The sequence below is a fragment of the Mercurialis annua genome, linkage group LG3 (genome assembly GCF_937616625.2).
Source record: "Mercurialis annua linkage group LG3, ddMerAnnu1.2, whole genome shotgun sequence".
Taxonomy (NCBI): domain Eukaryota; kingdom Viridiplantae; phylum Streptophyta; class Magnoliopsida; order Malpighiales; family Euphorbiaceae; genus Mercurialis; species Mercurialis annua.
In genome coordinates this window covers 5,274,174-5,295,032 of record NC_065572.1, presented here as the reverse complement: position 1 = coordinate 5,295,032, position 20,859 = coordinate 5,274,174, and the positions used below count along the sequence as shown (strand labels likewise).

At 31.2% G+C, this 20,859-nt stretch overlaps 2 protein-coding genes across 3 annotated transcripts; one reads left to right on the top strand and one right to left on the bottom strand.

Moving 5' to 3' along the window:
• Nucleotides 1-16,226: 16,226 nt before the first annotated feature.
• Nucleotides 16,227-17,225, bottom strand: LOC126671790 (chlorophyll a-b binding protein 21, chloroplastic). Its single transcript, XM_050365596.1, has one exon. It carries the CDS (start codon nt 17,146-17,148, stop codon nt 16,351-16,353), a length of 798 nt encoding a protein of 265 aa, XP_050221553.1. The 5' UTR covers nt 17,149-17,225; the 3' UTR covers nt 16,227-16,350.
• LOC126671795 (uncharacterized) lies at nt 17,183-19,342 on the top strand. Of its 2 annotated transcripts, XM_050365604.2 has the most exons (5): nt 17,183-17,273; nt 17,390-17,558; nt 17,978-18,124; nt 18,759-18,840; nt 19,152-19,342. In XM_050365604.2, exons 2-5 carry the CDS (start codon nt 17,533-17,535, stop codon nt 19,233-19,235), a joined length of 339 nt encoding a protein of 112 aa, XP_050221561.1. In that variant the 5' UTR covers nt 17,183-17,273; nt 17,390-17,532; the 3' UTR covers nt 19,236-19,342. The 2 variants fall into 2 exon arrangements, 1 of the variants encoding a protein (XP_050221561.1); XR_007639127.2 differs by lacking the exons at nt 17,183-17,273; nt 17,390-17,558 and having other exon boundaries at nt 17,728-18,024.
• Nucleotides 19,343-20,859: the final 1,517 nt, after the last annotated feature.

Sequence of the window (20,859 nt, the reverse complement as noted above, 5' to 3'; positions counted from 1 at the left end):
GCTAAAGTTGGCAGGAGTCGTCCCGCCAATTGTTTTGATAAAATTTAGCGACGGATTTTAAAATCCGTCGCTAATTATTGGCGGGAATGCTCCCGCCTTTTATTTTCCACAATTAGCGACGAATTTTATAATCCGTCGCTAAATTACGCCTTTTGCGACAGAATTTAGTGACGGATTTCAAATCCGTCGCTAATTTGCACTGTCAAAAAAAAATTAAAAAGGTATTAAATATTATTTAAGGTAGTATTTAATAAAAATAATTTTTAAATTTTTTTAATTAAATTTATATTATTTCAAAATAACGTTTTTATTTATAAAATAATAATTAAACCTTATTTATGAAATAATAATTACAAATTTTTATTTATTTAAAGTATTTAAATATTTTAAAAAATTATTAATTATAAAAAAATTATCTTAGAATGCGGGATTAAATTATGGAAACAAATATTTGTTGTTTTTAGTTACATTTAAGTATAATATACATAAATATATAACATGAATATGAGCTGATTAAGGTGGAGTTACGTGCGGGAGAACTATAAGGTTAAAGAGTCTTGAGTGGGAGCAATGGAAGGATGGGTGACCTACTGGGGGAAGTTAGCGAAAATTGACAGGTGGATGCGGGTGGGTGATTTAACTCGGGTGGGTGAGTGACGGAGGTCACGGATGAGTGATTAATTAAATAAAAAATTTATTTTACGATGTAATTTTAATTTTTTTTATTTTTTTTTTAAATTAGTGACGGATTAAAATCCGTCGCTAATTAGCGACGGATTTAAAATTCCGTCGCTAAAACCGAGACCAAATTTCGTCGCTAAATTTTTTTTCCGTCGTTGTCAAACGTTACGACAAAAAATGTAGCGACATACTGTTTCCGTCGCAAATCCGTCGCTAAATGTGTTTAGCGACGGATTGTGGTCATTTAGCGACGGAAAAATCCGTCGCTAAATGACTGTTTTCTAGTAGTATATTGAGATGTCACAGCTCCATTGGTGTAATTCGTTGAGGTGGAGGTCATTGTACACTAATGAATAAGTGCCACCTCAATGCGGTGTATGAATTTGAAAAAAAAAAGATAGTTCGTGCATGAAAATGACAAAATTTAAATTGCGTGATTTAAATGAAAAAATATGTAAAGTTCGTGATTTTTTTGATCTTAATCCTTTTCTGTAACTGTAATACGAAAATAAATTTATAAACAATAATAAACTTCATTTTAATTTTTTTAATTTTTAATGATTGAAGTGAAAAAGACGTTAATTTGTAACTAAAAATAAACATAAAATATAAATCAAGATATTGCCGCAATAAATTCTAACGTTCAACTTTATAGCGATTTAATTTTATGTTCGGAACGTTACAAAACAAATCTGACCTTTTTACCTTTTGCATTTTGTAGCCCACATTATTTTTCAGCAATTTTTTTACATACGTGGCAGTCTTATTAAATACATGTATTGACATATAAAATCCCAACGTTTCGATATTGTTACAAATAAATTTTTAGCCTTTTGCATTTTTGCACTATGTAGCCTATATAATGAGACAAAAATTCCGGAGAACGAATTTGGGCTATAAAATGCAAAAACGGAAAAGGTTATAACTTGTTTTGTAACATTTTGAATCAGTATTTTAATAATGTTACAAATAAAATTTTAGCCTTTTGTGTTTTTGTACTATATAGCCTATACAATAGGACAAATTTCCGGAGAACGGATTTGGACTATAAAATGCAAAAACGGAAAAGGTTATAACTTGTTTTGTAACGTTTTGAATCAGTGTTTTAAATATTAACGGTTCAATACTCAAATTTTACCGGTTCGACCTGGTCCAACCCGGTTTAATCAAAAAAATTGGTTTTTGTAATTTTAAACCAACCACTAGCCAATTCTCGATTTAACTAATCTGACCAGTCGGTCCGGTTTTTAAAACACTGTTTTGACTTTCGAATAATGAAATTAAATCATTACAAAGTTGAAGCGTTAGAATTTATTTTATCAATATTTCATATAAATACACATTGTACTGATGTGAAAGATTGAAAAAATTAAATTAGTTGTGTGTAATTAAAGACTTAATCACTTAAAAACTCTCCACGTTGTAATTTATTTTGCATTTATACCCCGACGTAGGAATTGTTTTCAATGTACTCTATTTTGGGTTTTCAGGTTTTACCTCTACCGTAATGAGTTAAATTGACCTCTTTTTATTTGAAAAAAAGTTCAAACTAATCCTTCATTTTTAGTCTATATTCTTATTAAATGTTAATGTTATTAATAGTACAAAAACACATTCTTTCTTATAAAATTTAACTAATAATAAATATTTTTATTTAATTTATTCAATAATTTTTTAAAATTAAAAGCGTAAAACAAATGTTCTTTATAAAAAATAGGCCTAATTACTTAAAAACCACTCACCTTGTAACTTTTTTTCATTTATACCACGACCTAGGAAAATTTTCAATTGTACCCTATTTTCTATTTTTATGTTTCGTTTGTACCCCAAGAGTAATTTTTTTGATAATTTAATTAATTTAAAGATGAAAATATTAAAAACAAGATACATAAATGATTAACATTAACGTTTCATTAGAATATAGGTTAAAAATAAAGGATTAATTTAAACTTTTTTTCAAAAAAAATATATGTCAATTCAACTCATTAGGGTAGAGATGAAACATAAAAATAAAAAATAGGATACAATTGAAAATTTTCCTAGATCATGGTATAAATGAAAAAATATTATAAGGTGGGTGTTTTTTAAGTAATTAAGCCTAAAAAATAAAGTCAATTTACGAAAAAAATTAAAATATTTCGCTAAAAAAAATTATTATCAAAAACCGATCGTTCTTCAAGAAAGGGTCTGTTCTTCTTTAAAAACTAACCCATTGTTGAGGATAAACCCAACTTGTAATAGAGTGGAACTAAGTCCGAGTTATCGTACCCACAAGGAGTGAATTCAAGAGTGATTATCGATGAGAGTGATTTTAGTTGCTATTCAATTCGTTTAGCAAACATGAATATGGTTTTCAAAGTATCAAAAGTCTAAAGGTAAACAACTACTAAACTTGCAATTAAACTAAATTAAACAAGATTGAACAATAAGGATTCAACTAAGGGTAAAAACGCTTGGAGGTTGCTAGTCATGCCAAAGTCATATCTAGGTAGTTCGGGTCAAGGTGATAGGAGCTTAGGTCGGGTCAAGCTATTCTACGGAACCAATTCCGCTCTCTCGAGCCGGAAGTGAATGAGTCAAAACTTGATTAACAATTCCAAAATCTAATCCACTCTCGTGCTCATAGATTTTGATAGAGTTAATCGAGCCGACTAATCAAGCAAACTCCACAACCAAGATAGCCCTAGATCATGCTAATGCATCTAGGTCTAAAGCATGTACTCCCCTAGGTATAGTCTAATTAGTTAACTCTCGTCCTCCTAATTAAACCACATAGCAAAGAATAAGAGGCCAACCTATTCTAAGCATTAAGCTCAAGAAGCACAACAACCAACATCACCCATAAACCCTAACCCTAATCACCTATTTAATCAAGCATGGCAATCATAACAACCCCCAAACAAGGGGTTTAGCTACTAATCATCATCATGGCAAAACTAATTAAGAAATAATGAAGATTAGGCATAGAGTAAAGATTAAGTACCTTGGAGTGATAAATGAACCTTAAACACATGAACAAGATAATGAAGCTTCGATTAAAAGACTAATACTTGTATTTAATAAGTTTCCCAATATAGCAAAATCTGGAATTAGTTTGAAGAACACCAAGAACTATGAAGATCCTTTACTACTTTTAGTAAGAACAATAAGAACAATGATTTAAAGCTAGAGAGAAAGTGTTGCTACAATAATGAAATGTCTATCAATTCTCTACCAAATCATGACATAACCTAAAATAGAGATAAAAGGGTTTTTATATGTTTACAAAAGAGGAAAGAAAAACATTCACTCAAGGAGTGTTTGGCCCAAAGAAGCAAAGAGAATCAAGCCTTGAAGCATTTGAAATCAAATTTCCCCCTTTACACAAGTCTAAGCTCGAATCGAGCTTGATTTTTTGCTCCTCAAGCTCGATTCGAGCTTGAATTTCTGGAACTCAGAGTGGTGAGCTCGAATCGAGCTCCCTCTTGGCCTTGGTGAGCTCGATTCGAGCTTGGCATTACGGTTTCAGCTCCGATCTTCAAAACTTCATAACTTTGCGTAGAAATGTCCGATTGAGTCGATTCTTGAACCGTTGGAAAGCTTGGGACGTCTACTTCAACTTTCATGAAGAACACAAATTCATTTGAGGCTTCTAGCTGGTTCCAATTTGCCAATTAGTGCAGAGGGGTCGGTTTTTCAGACTTGCAAATGAGCTTTCGCCTCTTTTCCGTCGACTTTTCCATCTTTTGTATCAAAATGCTTCCGCGATGCTCCAAAGTACCTGAAATAATAAAACATATAATAAGGCACTCGGAATACCATAAAACCGTGATAAATCATAATAAAAGCATGCGGAAACGGCACCCTAAATAGGAGTAAAATACTCCTATCACCCATCAGGGCCGTTTTTCCATTGAAGAAATGCCCCGTGAGAGTCTGTTAGGGAAGAACAGCTCCAATGTTCTTCTCCGGCCATGAAGAAGAACGACGGATTTGTTCTTCCCTTGGCCGAGGAAGAAGCTAGGGAAGAACAGGAGCTGTTCTTTTCCGCGGTTGGAGAAGAACAAAGCCATGTCCTAAAATTAAAAATATTATCAAGTATTAGGATGTATTTGAAAGTTTTTAAATTTGAAAAATTTGTTTGTATGTTTTTAAATAGAAAAAGTAACATAAAACCTTATATTTAGTTACTTTTAATGTTTTTATTTTTAAATTAATTAAATTGTCAAAATTTAAAAATTTGGAGTATAAGCGAAACATAAAAACCCGAAATAGGGTATATTGAAAAAAATTCTATGTCGGCGTATAAATACAAAACAGTTACAACGTGTAAGGTTTTTAAGTGATTAGACCTTGAATAATTATAAACCTTACTTTTTATAAACTTTATCTTTTTAATAAATTTATCAAAATAAAAAATGTTTGGCTTTCCAAATCATTAGGGCTTTAAAATATAAATTCATTATCGTTATTAGTAGCATGCATGCATCGGCTATGATTTAATATGTGCATGGATATTGTTGAATATAGCGTATACATTTTCTTTTTATTTGCTTCAAAAGATATGGAGCTATTATATTTAAAATTAATTTGACTGAAAACAACAGAAGGAGACCAATTCTTAACAAACTCATAAATAAATTGTAAAATTCAGTTTGATTAAAATTTTCGACATAGTTTGTATCAATAAGCAGCTGTAAGTAGTTTTTATGTTGGATCATGCTTCTGTTTCTAGCATCTTCAAGTTTTTTAGTCCCAATTAACTTCTTAATTAAAATAGATTAAATTAGTTTATATCATATTTAGTTATTAATATTCGAGTTATTGGCATTATGATATTAAATTTCAGCCTTTTCCATTTTATAGCGATTTAAGTACAACACCTAAAATGTTGCATCACACATTTTATTCTTTCTTTTTAGCATTGTATAGCGCGTTTCCGTTTTTTGATGCAATTTTATAAAAACCGATACCACTTTAATATAGTAATTTTATATTTTATAAAAGAAGATTATAGGCTACACAATACCAACAATTAAAAGGAAAAGATATGTGATGCAACGATTTAAACATTTTGCATAAATTGTTATAATTGAAAAAAAAATAGATTTAGTATGCAAATATCCTTTAATTGTATATGTATAGTATATTAGATTAATCATAAAATATTAAACGTTTGCAGGTTTTGTCAGTTATATTCAAAACTTTCAAGATTGACGAGTTTAATATATTTTGGGATATTTGAAATACTTTTTAGCCATTTTTGAACCAAATCTTAAATTTCGAGATAAATTTTATTCTAAAAACATTTTTCGGTTTAATTCACGAATGGCTAGAAAAGGTTTCAAATATTTCAAAATGGACTAACTAACGAATTTAAAAGATTTGGTTAAATTTACAAACTTTTGATAATTTATTGGGATTAACATTTGTATATTTCATATTTTCAATTTATGTGGATCTCAACATCCCTTTTGTCACTTATTAAATATTGATGCTTCTAACTATTTCAAATTTATTTTGATTTAAGGCTGGAGTTGTGCATAGTTCAGAAATCAAGAATTGAAAAGGTAGAATATATATTGATACAACCATCAAAATTTACTGTAAATCAACTGATATAAAAATCTAATTTAATTTCAAATAACAAAATAAGATAATAAAAATTTTAAGAATGAAATATTGACAACCTCAATAAATTGAAAGAATTCAAATGATGAGAATTCTCGAATCCATTGTCCATTGACCATGTGAAAAGTATATATTGATCTTTATTTTTTTTTACATTACTCTTTAATTATTGGTTCATGTCTTTTTTATATGAAGAACCTGCAACGTTATATTTTTTCACAAGTATATTATATCAATAAATATCAAGATAATCAACAACTGAATCCAAAAAGTTTTTATATCTTCATTTTTGACAATAAAATTGATATTTACATAAGAGTAGATTACTCTCAGATTCCTTATATATACCACAATTCACACATATGTTCTCTTTATTTAAAAATCAAATGATATGAGAGAAAAGAAAATAGACCCCTATAAAAAAAAGTCGTGCAACCAGAGTTCCCCAACCTATACAAGGGAAGCGGAGCGCTAAAAAAGAGAAAGCGTTATCATTATACGAAATGAAATAACAGCTAGCATGCTAAAATCAATCATTTGGAGAACGCTTTTTCGGTCGTCTGTCTTAATAATCCATTAACGTTTTAGAGTAATTTGCTATTTTTTTTTGGTAAGCCTATCCGGTTTTCAAGGCTTCGCCCTGGCTAATCCGGATCCGACCCGCGTCGCGCACCTGGCATGGTGGGTGAGTCAGCCAGTAGAAATTTTCCTCAGTAATTTGCTCTTTATATAACTATATATACTTTTTTAATTCAAGTTAGGTCTTATTACTTTATAGTGAACATACATTTATTAGTATTAATATTTATTTTCAAGTCCCACAATCTATTAAATCTTTAATTAATTAAAAAAAAAAAAGAAATTAACCAGTACTAATAGTCTAATAGACACCAAACTAGTAGAGGAAGAAGCGTACATATGGAGATTTGAAAATAATCTTTACTTGGAGACCAAAATTATATTATCTAATATCTTCAAGTTTTCTTGTTCAACTTAGTTTGCTTAAAAGAGCAAACCCTTGTTTGGTAAGCAAAATTTCTACTCTTCCGCTTTAAAAAAAATTGCCTCAAAATAGACAAAAAATTCTTATGTAGACTCAGTCTATCACGTCATCCATGAATTAAATCAATCATATCATAACACCTCAAAAAAATGAGGATATTCTTATAATTTTGTTTGTTATTTACATACACTTTCGAATAATAATATTACAAGAATATCTTCTTTTTAATGAGGTGTTTTGATATGATTGGTTTAGTTCACGAATGACGTGTTGGACAGAATCTATTTAATAATTTATCCAAAATGGACATAATAGATTATTAATTACTAGTAGCTAGTTAGTTCATTAAAAAAATTGTGAAAAATAGAAGCTTATTTAATTTGTTTTACTCTTTCTTTCTCCTATTTTACCTGTTCAATATTGTTCAATGTTAAAATATATATAGTCAGTGAAAATTTACTTCTTTTTCATTTAACCAGTTTCATTTGACTATTTTATCTATAAGAGCTTTGAAAATATAATTAATTTTAATTTTTCATCTAAATAATTGAACGTTTTGTTGGTCAACATATAAAAATTGGAAATATACTTTGCATTATTGGTTTTAAAGTTCATGCATCCTTTGAATGTTGAATTAACGAAAGAAGGAAAAAAATGAAAAAGAATTCCCTTTATAGTTTGGCTCAACTATTTAATTATAAAATTAATTAAGTTTAATGAACGCATTAAGTAAGGCTGCTAATCTTGTTAGCTCACTAAATTTATCCACAATACTTATAAAAAAACTAAAAATAGAGAGATAGGAATTAAAAATTAAAGAAGAAATGGAGAAAGAACTAATTAGATATAGATAGTCTTTGATTTTCAATATGTAGTAAGTAGCAATTGACTTTGGAAAAAGGCTTAACATTGTTCTTATACATTAATTACTTTTAGTTTAATTGCCCTTTGTGTATAGATGTTTATTGTGTGTTGAAGAAGTAAAACAACAATGTAGTAGTAGTAGTAACAAAAATCAAGCTCAAATGGAGATGTCCACTATTCGAACGTAAATGAATTACCGAACAAATCAAATTGAAATCTTAATTTGGTTCAATTTTTAATAAATTTGACTCGGTTATACGGTTTTTAATAAATTTGATTTGGTTATACGGTTTCCAATTTTTAAAAGTTTGATTAATTCGGTTTAGTATGGTTTTTGGTATGAAATTTCTAAATTAACCAAATCAACCGAATTACATATATACGTAACGTTATTTTGTAATTTTTAAAAAATTTAAAATATTTTTGTAAGAATTTAGATTTTAATTGCCCATGAAATTGTATATTAATTACAAATAAATAGTAAAATTTATTTTTTAATAAGTAATTTTAGTAAAATTCTATTATTCTATTAACCAAAATAATTGACCGAACCAGAATATTATTTGATTTGGTTATGGTTCAATTTTAGTATAATTCAGTTTCGGTTCAATTCTAAAAAATGTGTTATTTTGATTTTGGTTATTTTAATTTCGGTTCAGTTTTTGAACCGAACCGACTAATGCACACCTTAAAACTCATATGTTATGTGCGCTAGTGGGATCAAACGAGTGTGTCATAAAATTGGTAGCAATAATTGATGAGGTTAGAGTAAAATAAATTAACAAAATTTATTTTGTCTTAATTTGAACGTATTTTTTTTTAATGAAAGTTATAGGAAGATTTTTAAGTAGACTCAGTTTACCACGTCATTCGTAGACTAACTTGACACTATTGTAAAATTATTTATTATTTATTTACACTTTTAAATTATAATATTACAATAGTGTCATTATTTTAATGACGTGTCATAATATGATAGATTTAGTCTATGAATAACGTGGTGGACTGAATTTACCTAAAAAATTCTTCGAAAATTATAATTTAGTTAACATAAACTTTTTGCTATGTCATTATCAATTACTGCTATAAAAATAGCGTGACACGTTTTTTCAATAGATCATATTACATAAGTAATTTTTGAATGAAGCTATAATTGTTACCAATTTTTAAAAATAAATTAAAATTAATAAAATTATAAATTTTGATATAGATCTGTAAAAAATCAAAATCATTTACATCTTTATATCCATTAGCCATATATTTATATCGCCATATTAACTTTCTAGGCTAGATTTTTTACATATAACCTGTAAAATCATATTCTATCTCTTTATATGTGTAACAGATTGGGATCCTCAAGTTCATTTAAACTTGAGAGGGTCATGTTCATGATCTACAGCGTTTATTGTAAAATGAAATGTGTAGATTAATTTAATTAAAACTCTATTTTTTTATCTACACCATTCATTGTAAAATGAACGGTATAGATTGTAAATATGACCTCCTCAAGTTCATTTGAACTTGAGAGAATCCTAATCCATATATAATGTGTTCATGTGTTGATTAATTTAGTAATGTATAAGAAGATCACTGAACAAAGGATCATTCCACCCCCTCAGCATGGCACGAAATATCAAAAAGATTAAGGTAAGTTATAGTTGAATCAGATTATTTTTATTTTGAATTTGGCAACCGTTTCAAAAATATACCACTATGACAAAAAAGGAAAAGTGGGTAATCTAGTTAAAAAAAATTATTTCTAATTAATCCTTACTATATCAAATTAAATCCTAGTAAACCCTAATCTACCCTAACTAAACCCTAATTAACCATAATTACAAATTCTAATTAAATACTAATTAATCTAATTAACACCCCCAACTGCCACCTTCATCAGCTGCTGTCGCTCCTCGTCCACCATATTGATGTTGCTCCTCCCTCAACCTCCAACAAATGTCGCCACTGATATAAAGAGTTCGAAGACGAACCCATACAAAGTGTTCGTCTTCGTCTCAAATGAACCTAGTTGGGTTCGTCTACGATAAGGACAAACCTATACATTAATGAGTTCGCCTTTATTTCATACTAACCCAACTAGAGTCGTTTGAGATGAAGACGAGATCAAACGATGAAGATGAACGTTAGAGCGAAGACGACATCAGAAATTTCTCAATCATGATATTCACACAATCAAAAATATAACTTATATCACTCACATTGTTATGTAAGCTTAATGATAAAATTTATTTAAAAATTAAATATATTTATGATAAAGGCTTAATCACAATAAAATACCAAACGCATGCGCGAGATATCAGTTATAGTCAAACGTTTAAAAATTGGTACATATAACCATTTTTAACTATCTCTGATTCTTTTATAGCCATAGGTGAATCGAACCGGATTTTATCGACAACAAGGCAACCATATCATCTCCAACATCAAACTAAAATCATATGTGGCACATTTAGACCAAACCAAACTCGATTCGAATAAAAAAAATCAAATCGCCTATCAATCAAAACCAAAATTAAATTATATTATTATTATAGAATATTTATTTATTTAAAAAAAATTATTTGAAAACAGATTTATCTTCTCCTTCTATGGAGAAGACAAGTCTGTGTCTTCTCCATTAAAGGAGAAGACTTGCCCTGGTCTTCTCCTTCAATGGAGAAGGCCAACAGATTTGGTCTTCTCCGCCGAAGGAGAAGACATGCTCTGGTCTTCTCCTTCAATGGAGAAGACCGTATCTGTTGGCTTTCTCTATTGAATGAGAAGATCCGGTTGTGGGTCTTCTCCTTCAATGGAGAAACCTTGATCTGGGTCTTCTTTATTGAAGGAGAAGACCAGCTCAGTTTTCTCCTTAATGGAGAAGACCCAGATTTGGGTTTCTCTGTTGAAGGAGAAGACCCAACTGTGGTTCTTCTCCTTCACGGCAGAAACCCAAATCTGGATCTTCTCCATTGAAGGAGACCCAGCTGTTGTTTTTCTTCTTCAATGAAGAAACCCAGATTTGGGTCTTCTCCAATGAAGGAGAAGACCGATCTGGGTCCTCTCTTTCAATGGAGAAAACACAAATTTGGGTCTTCTTCATTGAAGGAGCAGACTAAAATTTGGGTCTAGATTTGATTTGATTAGTATAAGATTTTTTTTTAAGGCCAAATATCGTAAAAAGTTCACAAAAGTCATGATTTTTCAATTTTGTCGATTTTGGTCAAAAATAGATTATTTGGTTTCAATTGTGGCCAACTCTCAATTTGCTTTCAATTTTGTCTATGTGGCGCCTACGTGGCATGCACATATATTGAAAGATCAGGATTTTTGTGAAACCAAATAATTCATTTTTGGCCAAAATCGACAAAATTGAAAGGTCAGGACTTTTATGAAACTTTTGTGAAGTTTGGCCTTTTTACGACATTTGGTTTTTTTTAATCGAACAAAGTTTGGTTTAGTTTAAATATGACACGTGATAGGAGTATTTTACTCCTATTTAGAGTGCCGTTTCCGCATGCTTTTATTACGATTTATCATGATTTTATGGTATTCCGAGTGCCTTATTATATGTTTTAGTATTTCAAGTACTTGGGAGCATTGCGGAAGCATTTTGGTACAAAAGATGGAAAAGTCGACGGAAAAGAGGCGAAAGCTCATTTGCAAGTCTGAAAATCCGACCCCGCTGCACTAATTGGAAAATTGGAACCAGCTAGAAGCCTCAAATGAATTTGTGTTCTTCATAAAAGTTAAAGTAGACGTCCTAAGCTTTCCAACGGTTCAAGAATCGACTCAATCGGACATTTCTACACCAAGTTATGAAGTTACGAAGATCGCGGTTCTGCAGAGCAAAGGGTGTCTCGAACCAAGACACCAAAGTGTGATATGTGTCTCGATTCGAGACAAATGTGCCTGGAGGCAGATTATAGTGTCTCGAACCGAGACACTCCTCCATTCTAAGTGTCTTGGTTCGAGCTTAGGCTTGGAAAAAGGGGAATTTCTGATTTCAAACACAAAAAGGCTTGATTCTCTTTGCTTCTTTGGGCCAAACACTCCTTGAGTGAATGTTTTTCTTTCCTCTTTTGTAAACATATAAAAACCCTTTTATCTCTATTTTAGGTTATGTCATGATTTTGTAGAGAATTGTTAGACATCTCATTATTGTAGCAACACTTTCTCTCTACCTTTAAATCATTGTTCTTATTGTTCTTACTAAAAGTAGTAAAGGGTCTTCATAGTTCTTGGTGTTCTTCAAACTAATTTCCAGATTTTGCTATATTGGGAAACTTATTAAATACAAGTATTAGTCTTGTAATTGAAGCTTCATTATCTTATTCATGTGTTTAAGGTTCATTTATTACTCCAAGGTACTTAATCTTTACTCTATGCCTAATCTTCATTATTGCTTAATTAGTTTTGCCATGATTATGATTAGTAGCTAAACCCCTTGTTTGGGGGTTGTTATGATTGCCATGTTTGATTAAATAGGTGATTAGGGTTAGGTTTTATGGGTGATGTTGGTTGTTGTGCTTCTTGAGCTTAATGCTTAGAATAGGTTGGCCTCTTATTCTTTGCTATGTGGTTTAATTAGGAGGACGAGAGTTAACTAATTAGACTATACCTAGGGGAGTACATGCTTTAGACCTAGATGCATTAGCATGATCTAGGGCTATCTTGGTTGTGGAGTTTGCTTGATTAGTTGGCTCGATTAACTCTATCGAAATCTATGAGCACGAGAGTGGATTAGATTTCGGAATTGTTAATCAAGTTTTGACTCTTTCACTTCCGGCTCGAGAGAGCGGAATTGGTTCCGTAGAATAGCTTGACCCGACCTAAGTTCCCATCACCTTGACTCAAACTACCTAGATATGACTTTGGCATGACTAGCAACCTCCAAGCGTTTTTACCCTTAGTTGAATCCTTATTGTTCAATCTTGTTTAATTTAGTTTAATTGCAAGTTTAGTAGTTGTTTACCTTTAGACTTTTGATACTTTGAAAACCATATTCATGTTTGCTAAACGAATTGAATAGCAACTAAAATCACTCTCATCAATCATCACTCTTGAATTCACTCCTTGTGGGTACGATAACTCGGACTTAGGTCCACTCTATTACAAGTTGGGTTTATTCTCAACAACACGTGTGAATTAAAATGACGCTGTTTTGATGAATAGATGATGACATGACTGCTTTGCTGGAATAAAATCCAGTTCGATTCACCAATGACTATAAAATAATAATAAGAGATAGTTAAAAATGGCTATATGTGCCAATTTTTAAACGTTTGGCTATAACTGACCCCTCGAGCATACGTTTAGTATTTTATTGTGACTAGGCCTTTTATGAAATATTATATACATATCTAATATTATCTTTGTCTTTATTAAAAAAAATTAGAAAAAAAATTAATTTATATAAAAACACATTTATCTTCATTTTTCTATTTAATGTAGTAACTTTTTCATATATTTTAGTATAATCGATGAAGGTGCTATTTAACGATTAGTTATTCAAATAATAAATATTTACTTATAATTTATAACAAAAATAATAAAATATTATCTATTATTTTATAATTAAAACATTATCTATTAATTTGTGACAAAGAAATAATTTATTTACATGTAATTTTCTAAAATTATAATTAAAAAATAAAACCAATAAAATTATATGCCTGGTAGAAAAAAATTGTACAGAGTTGTCCAACACGTAATTTGCATTATCATATTATAGTATGTCTAAAACAATATCAATAACCAGTAAATTAATTCAAACAGCATACATATTGAGTAGCATTCTGGTAAGGTGATAGATTCAACTTTTCACATAAACGCTCCCATCTTTTCAATTATAAAACAAAAATAATATCAATAATAAACTTTCATTAAAATTGTTATATATTTAATGGCATGTTCTATGTAGGTAGCTCTGCTAATAAATAATTCGGTGGGCAAAATCTATTCTATACTTCTGTGCCTATCATTTTATACCATACCGAATATTTAGGCCTAATTACTTAAAAAATCCCCACCTTATAATATTTTTTCGTTTATATCCCGATCTAGGAAAAAAAATTCATTTGTACCCTTTTTTTTATTTTTCGTTTTCAACTGTACCCCAAAATTTTATTTTTTTGACAATTTATTTAATTAAAGGATGAAAACATTAAAAATAATTAAATAGAAAGATTATATCATCTTTTTTCTGAATGAAAAAATACAAATAAGTCCTTCAACTTTAAAAATGTTTAAATAAATCCAACAAATTAATTATGTTTAAATTTTTATAAAAAAACTAAAAAATTAAAAAACATTTCCGATAAACCGCCATACTCTTCCAATTTATACACCGCTACGGATTTTTTTACAAAAAAATTTATTTTTTTTTATTTTTTTTCCGAGTCCCTCGAAAGGAAGAGCAGACCCGCTCCTCCTCCAGGGAGAAGGAGCACAGATTTGCTCCTCCTCCATGAGAAGGAGAAGCAGATCGCTCCTCCTTCCATGTGAAGGAGGAGCAGATCGCTCCTCCTTGACAGCAAGGAAGAGCAGACCCGCTCCTCCTCCATGGAGGAGGAGCACAGATCTGCTCCTCCTTCATAGAAGGAGAAGCGGATCGCTCCTCCTCCTCCTGACGGAGAATTCGATTGTTTTTTTTTAAAAAAAAAATTATATAATTTTACGGTTTTGTGTTTAAAAATTATTTATAGATAATACAAATTTAATAATTATTATAATTTTAATTTTATAAAAAAGAAGGTATTTTTGTACTAATAATAACATTAAAGTCTAATTAGAATATAGGTTAAAAAATGAAGGACTATTTTAAACTTTTTTCTAAAGAAAAAAAAAATAATTTAGTGCTTTAGGGTAGAGTTGAAAACGAAAAAATCAAAAAAAGGGTACAAATGAATTTTTTCCTAGGTCAGGGTATAAACGAAAAAATATTATAAGGTGGGATTTTTTTTAAGTAATTAGGCCGAATATTTATGCCTTACAACCATTATGCTACATTATTTTTACAACAAATCAATAAGCGTTTGTGATTGAAAATTTGTTAATTATTATTTTTTATCATTCAATTTTCCACATGGATAACATACTATTAATTTATTGCACGAGGTATGGCGTAATAGCTGTGTTGTGTAATTTTTCACACCTTTTTTTTACAAATAGTTGTTATATACTAATAAGAAATATAAGATAACAGAGAAACTACATGCCATCATGGCAATGAGCTTCTGTATACCTTGTTCTTTTATATGGCAAATAGTATAAGTCTGAAGATTTTTCAGTAGATGTCAAATATCATGACAGATTCACCAAACTACATTAAGGGATGCAGATTTAGAAGTAATTGTTTGGATGATCCGGAGAGCATCTCACTGAAGCTGTAATTGACGCCAACCTCTAATGTTAGCCTAATTTAAAGCTTCTCTGAATACTAAAAATTTCAAAAGTACACAAATCCCATATACTGAAGAATCCTTTACTATGACTGCGATAACCCCAAAACCCTTCTTAGCAGACGTCGCTGCATAATGCATTATGATTCAATTTGACCCATCCTGGAGGACAATAAACAGATGAAAGCACAGACAACACATACAAATCGGAATGCGGAATAGTGGTACATTCCACATGAGCAGAAACAACCATTGAAGCAGTGGAAATATCATCAATCACCCTTTCTTTGAAAATAAACCCGAGAGAAAAACAAAACAATTCAACTGCGTAACAACTTTGATCGATCAATGCCAAACTAGATATCAGCTTCAACCGTATGCAATATGACTACTAGTATAATATCTGTTCGTCCCGAGCTAATACAAAGGCCGCTAATATTAAACAGATCATCGAAGCTTTGTAGTAATAGCATTTCACATAATCCAATTGCTTTTGATTTTATTTTCTCTCCTCCAATCCTAACATCGGTCTCTCCAGGTAACATCTACACTAGTTTTTTTCCTTTTAATTTCTTGACCTAATTAGATGATAAATGTTTATTCGATCTCTGAATTTTGTGATGTTGATTCCTTTTTCTACTTTATATGCTATGCTATGCTACTACACTCGATTTCTCGTAATTTCATTTCTTAGGTATTGATGAATCCTTTAATTTCAAATCCAGTGTTTCATGCAACTGTTGTAGTCTACAGTAATTTACATAATTTTATAGAAAATCACTCAAACATTTGGCTTCACTTTCCAGGAGCAAAGTTAGTCGCAAATGCCCAGGCATTGTAGTTCACTGGGTCTGCTAGGTGGTCTGCCAAGTTCTCTATTGGTCCCTTTCCTGTTACGATGGCTTGTACAAAGAATCCGAACATTGAGAACATCGCAAGCCTTCCGTTCTTGATCTCCTTAACCTTCAATTCGGAGAATGCCTCTGGGTCTTCTGCCAAATTTAATGGGTCGAAGCTTCCTCCTGGGTAGATTGGGTCTGTGATCTCACCTAGTGGACCACCTGCCACTCTGTAACCTTCAATAGCACCCATCAACACAACTTGGCATGCCCAGATGGCCAAAATGCTTTGAGCGTGGACCAAGCTCGGGTTCCCCAAGTAGTCAAGACCACCCTCGCTGAAGATCTGGGATCCAGCCTTGAACCATACAGCCTCGCCGAATTTAACACCGTTGCGAGCCAAGAGCTCAGGGAAGACGCATCCGAGAGCTCCAAGCATGGCCCATCTGCAGTGGATGACTTCAAGCTCACGGTTCTTGGCAAAGGTCTCTGGGTCAGCAGATAGCCCAGCAGTGTCCCAGCCGTAATCACCTGGGAACTCACCGGTCAAGTAGGATGGAGCCTCACCAGAGAAAGGGCCCAAGTATTTAACACGGTCTGGACCGTACCATGGGCTACCAGAGGAGACAGACTTGGAGGCGGTCTTTCTCATTGAGACACGGCCATTGCCCATAAGCTCAGGGGCAGAAGGGGAGAGCTTCACTGCCTGTCCGGCGAATGACGGGGAGGAGAGGGCCATTGTAGAAGCAGCCATTGTTAGAATTGAAACGTTTTGTGTGTTTGGATAGTGAAGCTTGTTTATTGTATTTGTTGGGTGTTTGTGGTTAGGTCTCCATGGTGTTCCTATATATACACGGTTTATAACCAATAAGGGATCAGGTACTTATCTCAAACAAGAGATCTATTAGTGAATTCTAATTGGCCAGTGGCATTTTAGAGGTTAGATTTTTTATCATCTGACTTGGCTTTCTTTGCACCACAATTAACAATTGCAGGATCCTACTGGGGCTTAACATATACAAAATCTTAGCCAATGTAATATATTGTACCTGCAACCAATAGAGCTTTGCCACATGTGCTTTTGGATATATGACTTGAGTATGCTGCTAATTTGGCAAGTTGAGAGGACCACCTAGGAATGCATACTGAAGAAGTCTTGTACAGGTAATTCTCTTGCTATGTCTCTGCTTTAAGAAACTTGAGTTGCTCTCTTGTCTTGTTGCATTTGCAGATTGATGTCTACTAAATCAACAAAATATCTACGAAAAAACAATAGATATTCGCAGAATATCAATGAAAAATTAATACAATATCTACTGAAATGTATAATTTAATATGATTGATGGATATGATTATTGATCAAAATTTGACTTATTTTTTTATAGTTTGACTGTATTTTTTTACTTTAATTGTTGTTTAGCAGCCCTATTTTTAAGATGGTGTTTTTAAAAAGAAAAAAGCTGCGAGTATATGTTTTAAAATAATTTTGCTGCATTTTTTATCTTTGACGCACCGCCGCCGATCACACACTTAAACCTCAATAGTCCCATGTTGATCCTGATAATCTGTACTTGAACTTGCAGAGACTTTTCGAAAGAACTTTTAAACTTGATCTTGAAGCTGCAAGAGAGTAGGATGATTTATATAATCTGCGACTTGAGTAAACTAGTGATTGACATGCTAATAAGAATACGAGCTGCCAGGAGTTTACTTTCCCCATTAGACAAACTGTATGAATCGTTTTGGAAAAAAATATTTGGCTTGTTCGACTTTCGGCATTTTGCTATAGTTTATGCATCTAAAAGGTTTAGTGCTCACTTATGTTTAGTGGAGTCTATGAGACCATGGAATGATGTCTATGGACATCCCACTCATTATTTTCATATAGAGATTGCTCATTACATGTTGATAGATGCTGCGTCGGTTGATGTGTATGCATATGTTGTATTAGAAGTTAGAAAACATTTCTCTCATCTGAAGTTGAGAAGAATATTTTTGTGAATTTAGGATTAAGGTTAGAAGAAAGTAGTTTGAGAATGTGAATGGAGCAGGAGATGGTTAGTATTAATATAGCCCTGTAGAATTGCAGAACCCTCTATTTATGAATCTACAACTGGAATCAAGTGATTGACATCTTGCCTATTTTTCATGCTTAATATAACCCCTCACATCATTACATTTTTTCCTGGTTGTATGAAGTACAAATAAATCTCTCGGATACGTGCTTGCGCATGTTAGACTAAAATAAATCTGATGTTGCAGACAAGGATTATAAGACAGTTTGTCAGGATTCTCATTTGTTTATAGTCATAGGCTCAACTTTTTTTTTTACATTGTTAACCTTGTTTTTCTTTCATGGTGCAGGTATTGTTTAGCGGATGACCGCTTGGAAGAAGCTGTCAAGTTTTTGGACCATGGTGACGGATCTGGATGGCAATTACTTCACGTAAAAATTTCATTTTGAAGTTGATGATATGTGTAGCTTTTCTTTTCAGTTTCCGCACTTCCAAAATATCAATTTAGCATTTATTAGATTTTGTTCTTTGAGTTAAGAGCTATGTTGCAGTATATATATAAGCTATTCTAGTATAAATGTTGCTTCGTTGTTTCTTATATTGGCCCCTTACGTTTCTATTTCCGTGCTACGTAGTCTAAGAGTTCAGATTTAAAACCTGTTTTCATGTGATCGAGTATTTATAATCCTGATTCTATTATATGTTTTTCCGCAAAAATATTTATTTTTGTCTGTGTTTGCAGGCAATGCTAAATCCCGAGTTCCGAAAACGGCCAATAGTAGAGGCAGTGCTCGACCATCGATTCATGACTGGTGCTACGCCTTAATTGGCAAAGCTGCATATTATTTTGTGTGTGTAGGCTGAATTTTGAGTGGAAAAAGATGCGGATGCAGAGATCATGTAAAATACAATATTTTTGTTTGGTGAATTAATTTAAGTGAAATGTGGCTGTTAATATTTTCAAGCTTATAAAAGTCGTAGACAAGAAAAGCCAAGAGTAGGCAAGAAGGCTGCTTATATGTCGTTATTTATGTGCTGACTGTGTTCTTAGATTTTGGTAAAAAAACACTCTGTTCTTAGATGCACCATTTTGACTAGCCCTTTTTTTCTAACAAAAAGAGCTTTTTGAAACTTCTTTGAATGCCAGTTCCTTTTCCAGGATATCGCAGTGCTTTACCATCTGACACAGTCCAACTTCTCCCTCTTAACCCACAACTAAAGTACCATAACTTTTTTATTCCAAAGGGTATTGTTCTACGATTGAACTGTACTAAATCTGTACGTATCCTATAAAATAAAAGCTTCTCGCAAAATAGTGAGCACTGCAAGATCAAACAATGATTGGAAAGCTATATTTAAAGGTCTCCCTTAGTTAGAAAACAGGAATAATGTAACCTTTTCCTACGCTTGTGTTACGGGCCGCGAAAATACTACACTGTTTTCTTTAAAAACAAGTAAGACCATTACAAATACGACATTACATGACGCGAGAGCGCTTGGAACAAATTTCAAAAAGTTTCCATTAATTTAGCTTAAAAACTTAATAGAATATTTTTAAAGGAATGTTTATAAAATTATTTTAAAAAATAAAAATATTTAAAAAAATCTAACCCAAAACTATAATTTAAAATCTCTATTCTAATAGTTTTTTTTTGCGCTTAGTTTCGTGAGCCAAATTCCATTCCGGTGCCTAAAAAAACAATCCTAAAATAATATTTAAAAGATTTTAAATGCTTTATAAAAATATTTCTTTAAATCAAACAAAGTATTTTAAAAAATTAAAGAGTATAGACAAAATATTAAAATAAGAGAATAAGATAATAAAATTTCTAGACCTGAATATTTACTAATCTATACTATATATAAAAGCACGGATGGGGGTACAGGCAAATTTACTGAATAATCCTTTTCAGTATACTACTAAATAAAGGTTTTATAGTTATTAACTAATTAGTTATTTAATTAATCACTATTGTAATTAAAGTCCTAATTAGATTAGGTAGCTAAATTATCTCCTATTTAATTTTTAGTATGTAAAAAATAACTAAATTGTCTCCAAATTAGTAGGAATACCTATCTTTTAGTTTGATTGAACTGCAAAATTAAATATATTATTATTTAAATTTTTATCTTATTATTTTTTAAGATATTATTAATAAAATTAAGTTTATTTAATTATGGTTATTATAAAACCAAAATAAGAATAAATTCAGTATGGAAAAAAATTTAATAACCGAATATATTATATTTACTTTTATAATTTTTTTAATTAATTTAATATTAATTACAAATAAAAAATTGATATAATTATAATAAATTTACTAATATGTTTATTGAGAAGTTACGTTACGAGCCACGTGCATAGCACGTAATGCGAAACTAGTAAAAATAAAATCGAGTATTTTTTATTAATTCCTTTCAAAATACGTGAAATCATAACAAATCTTCTT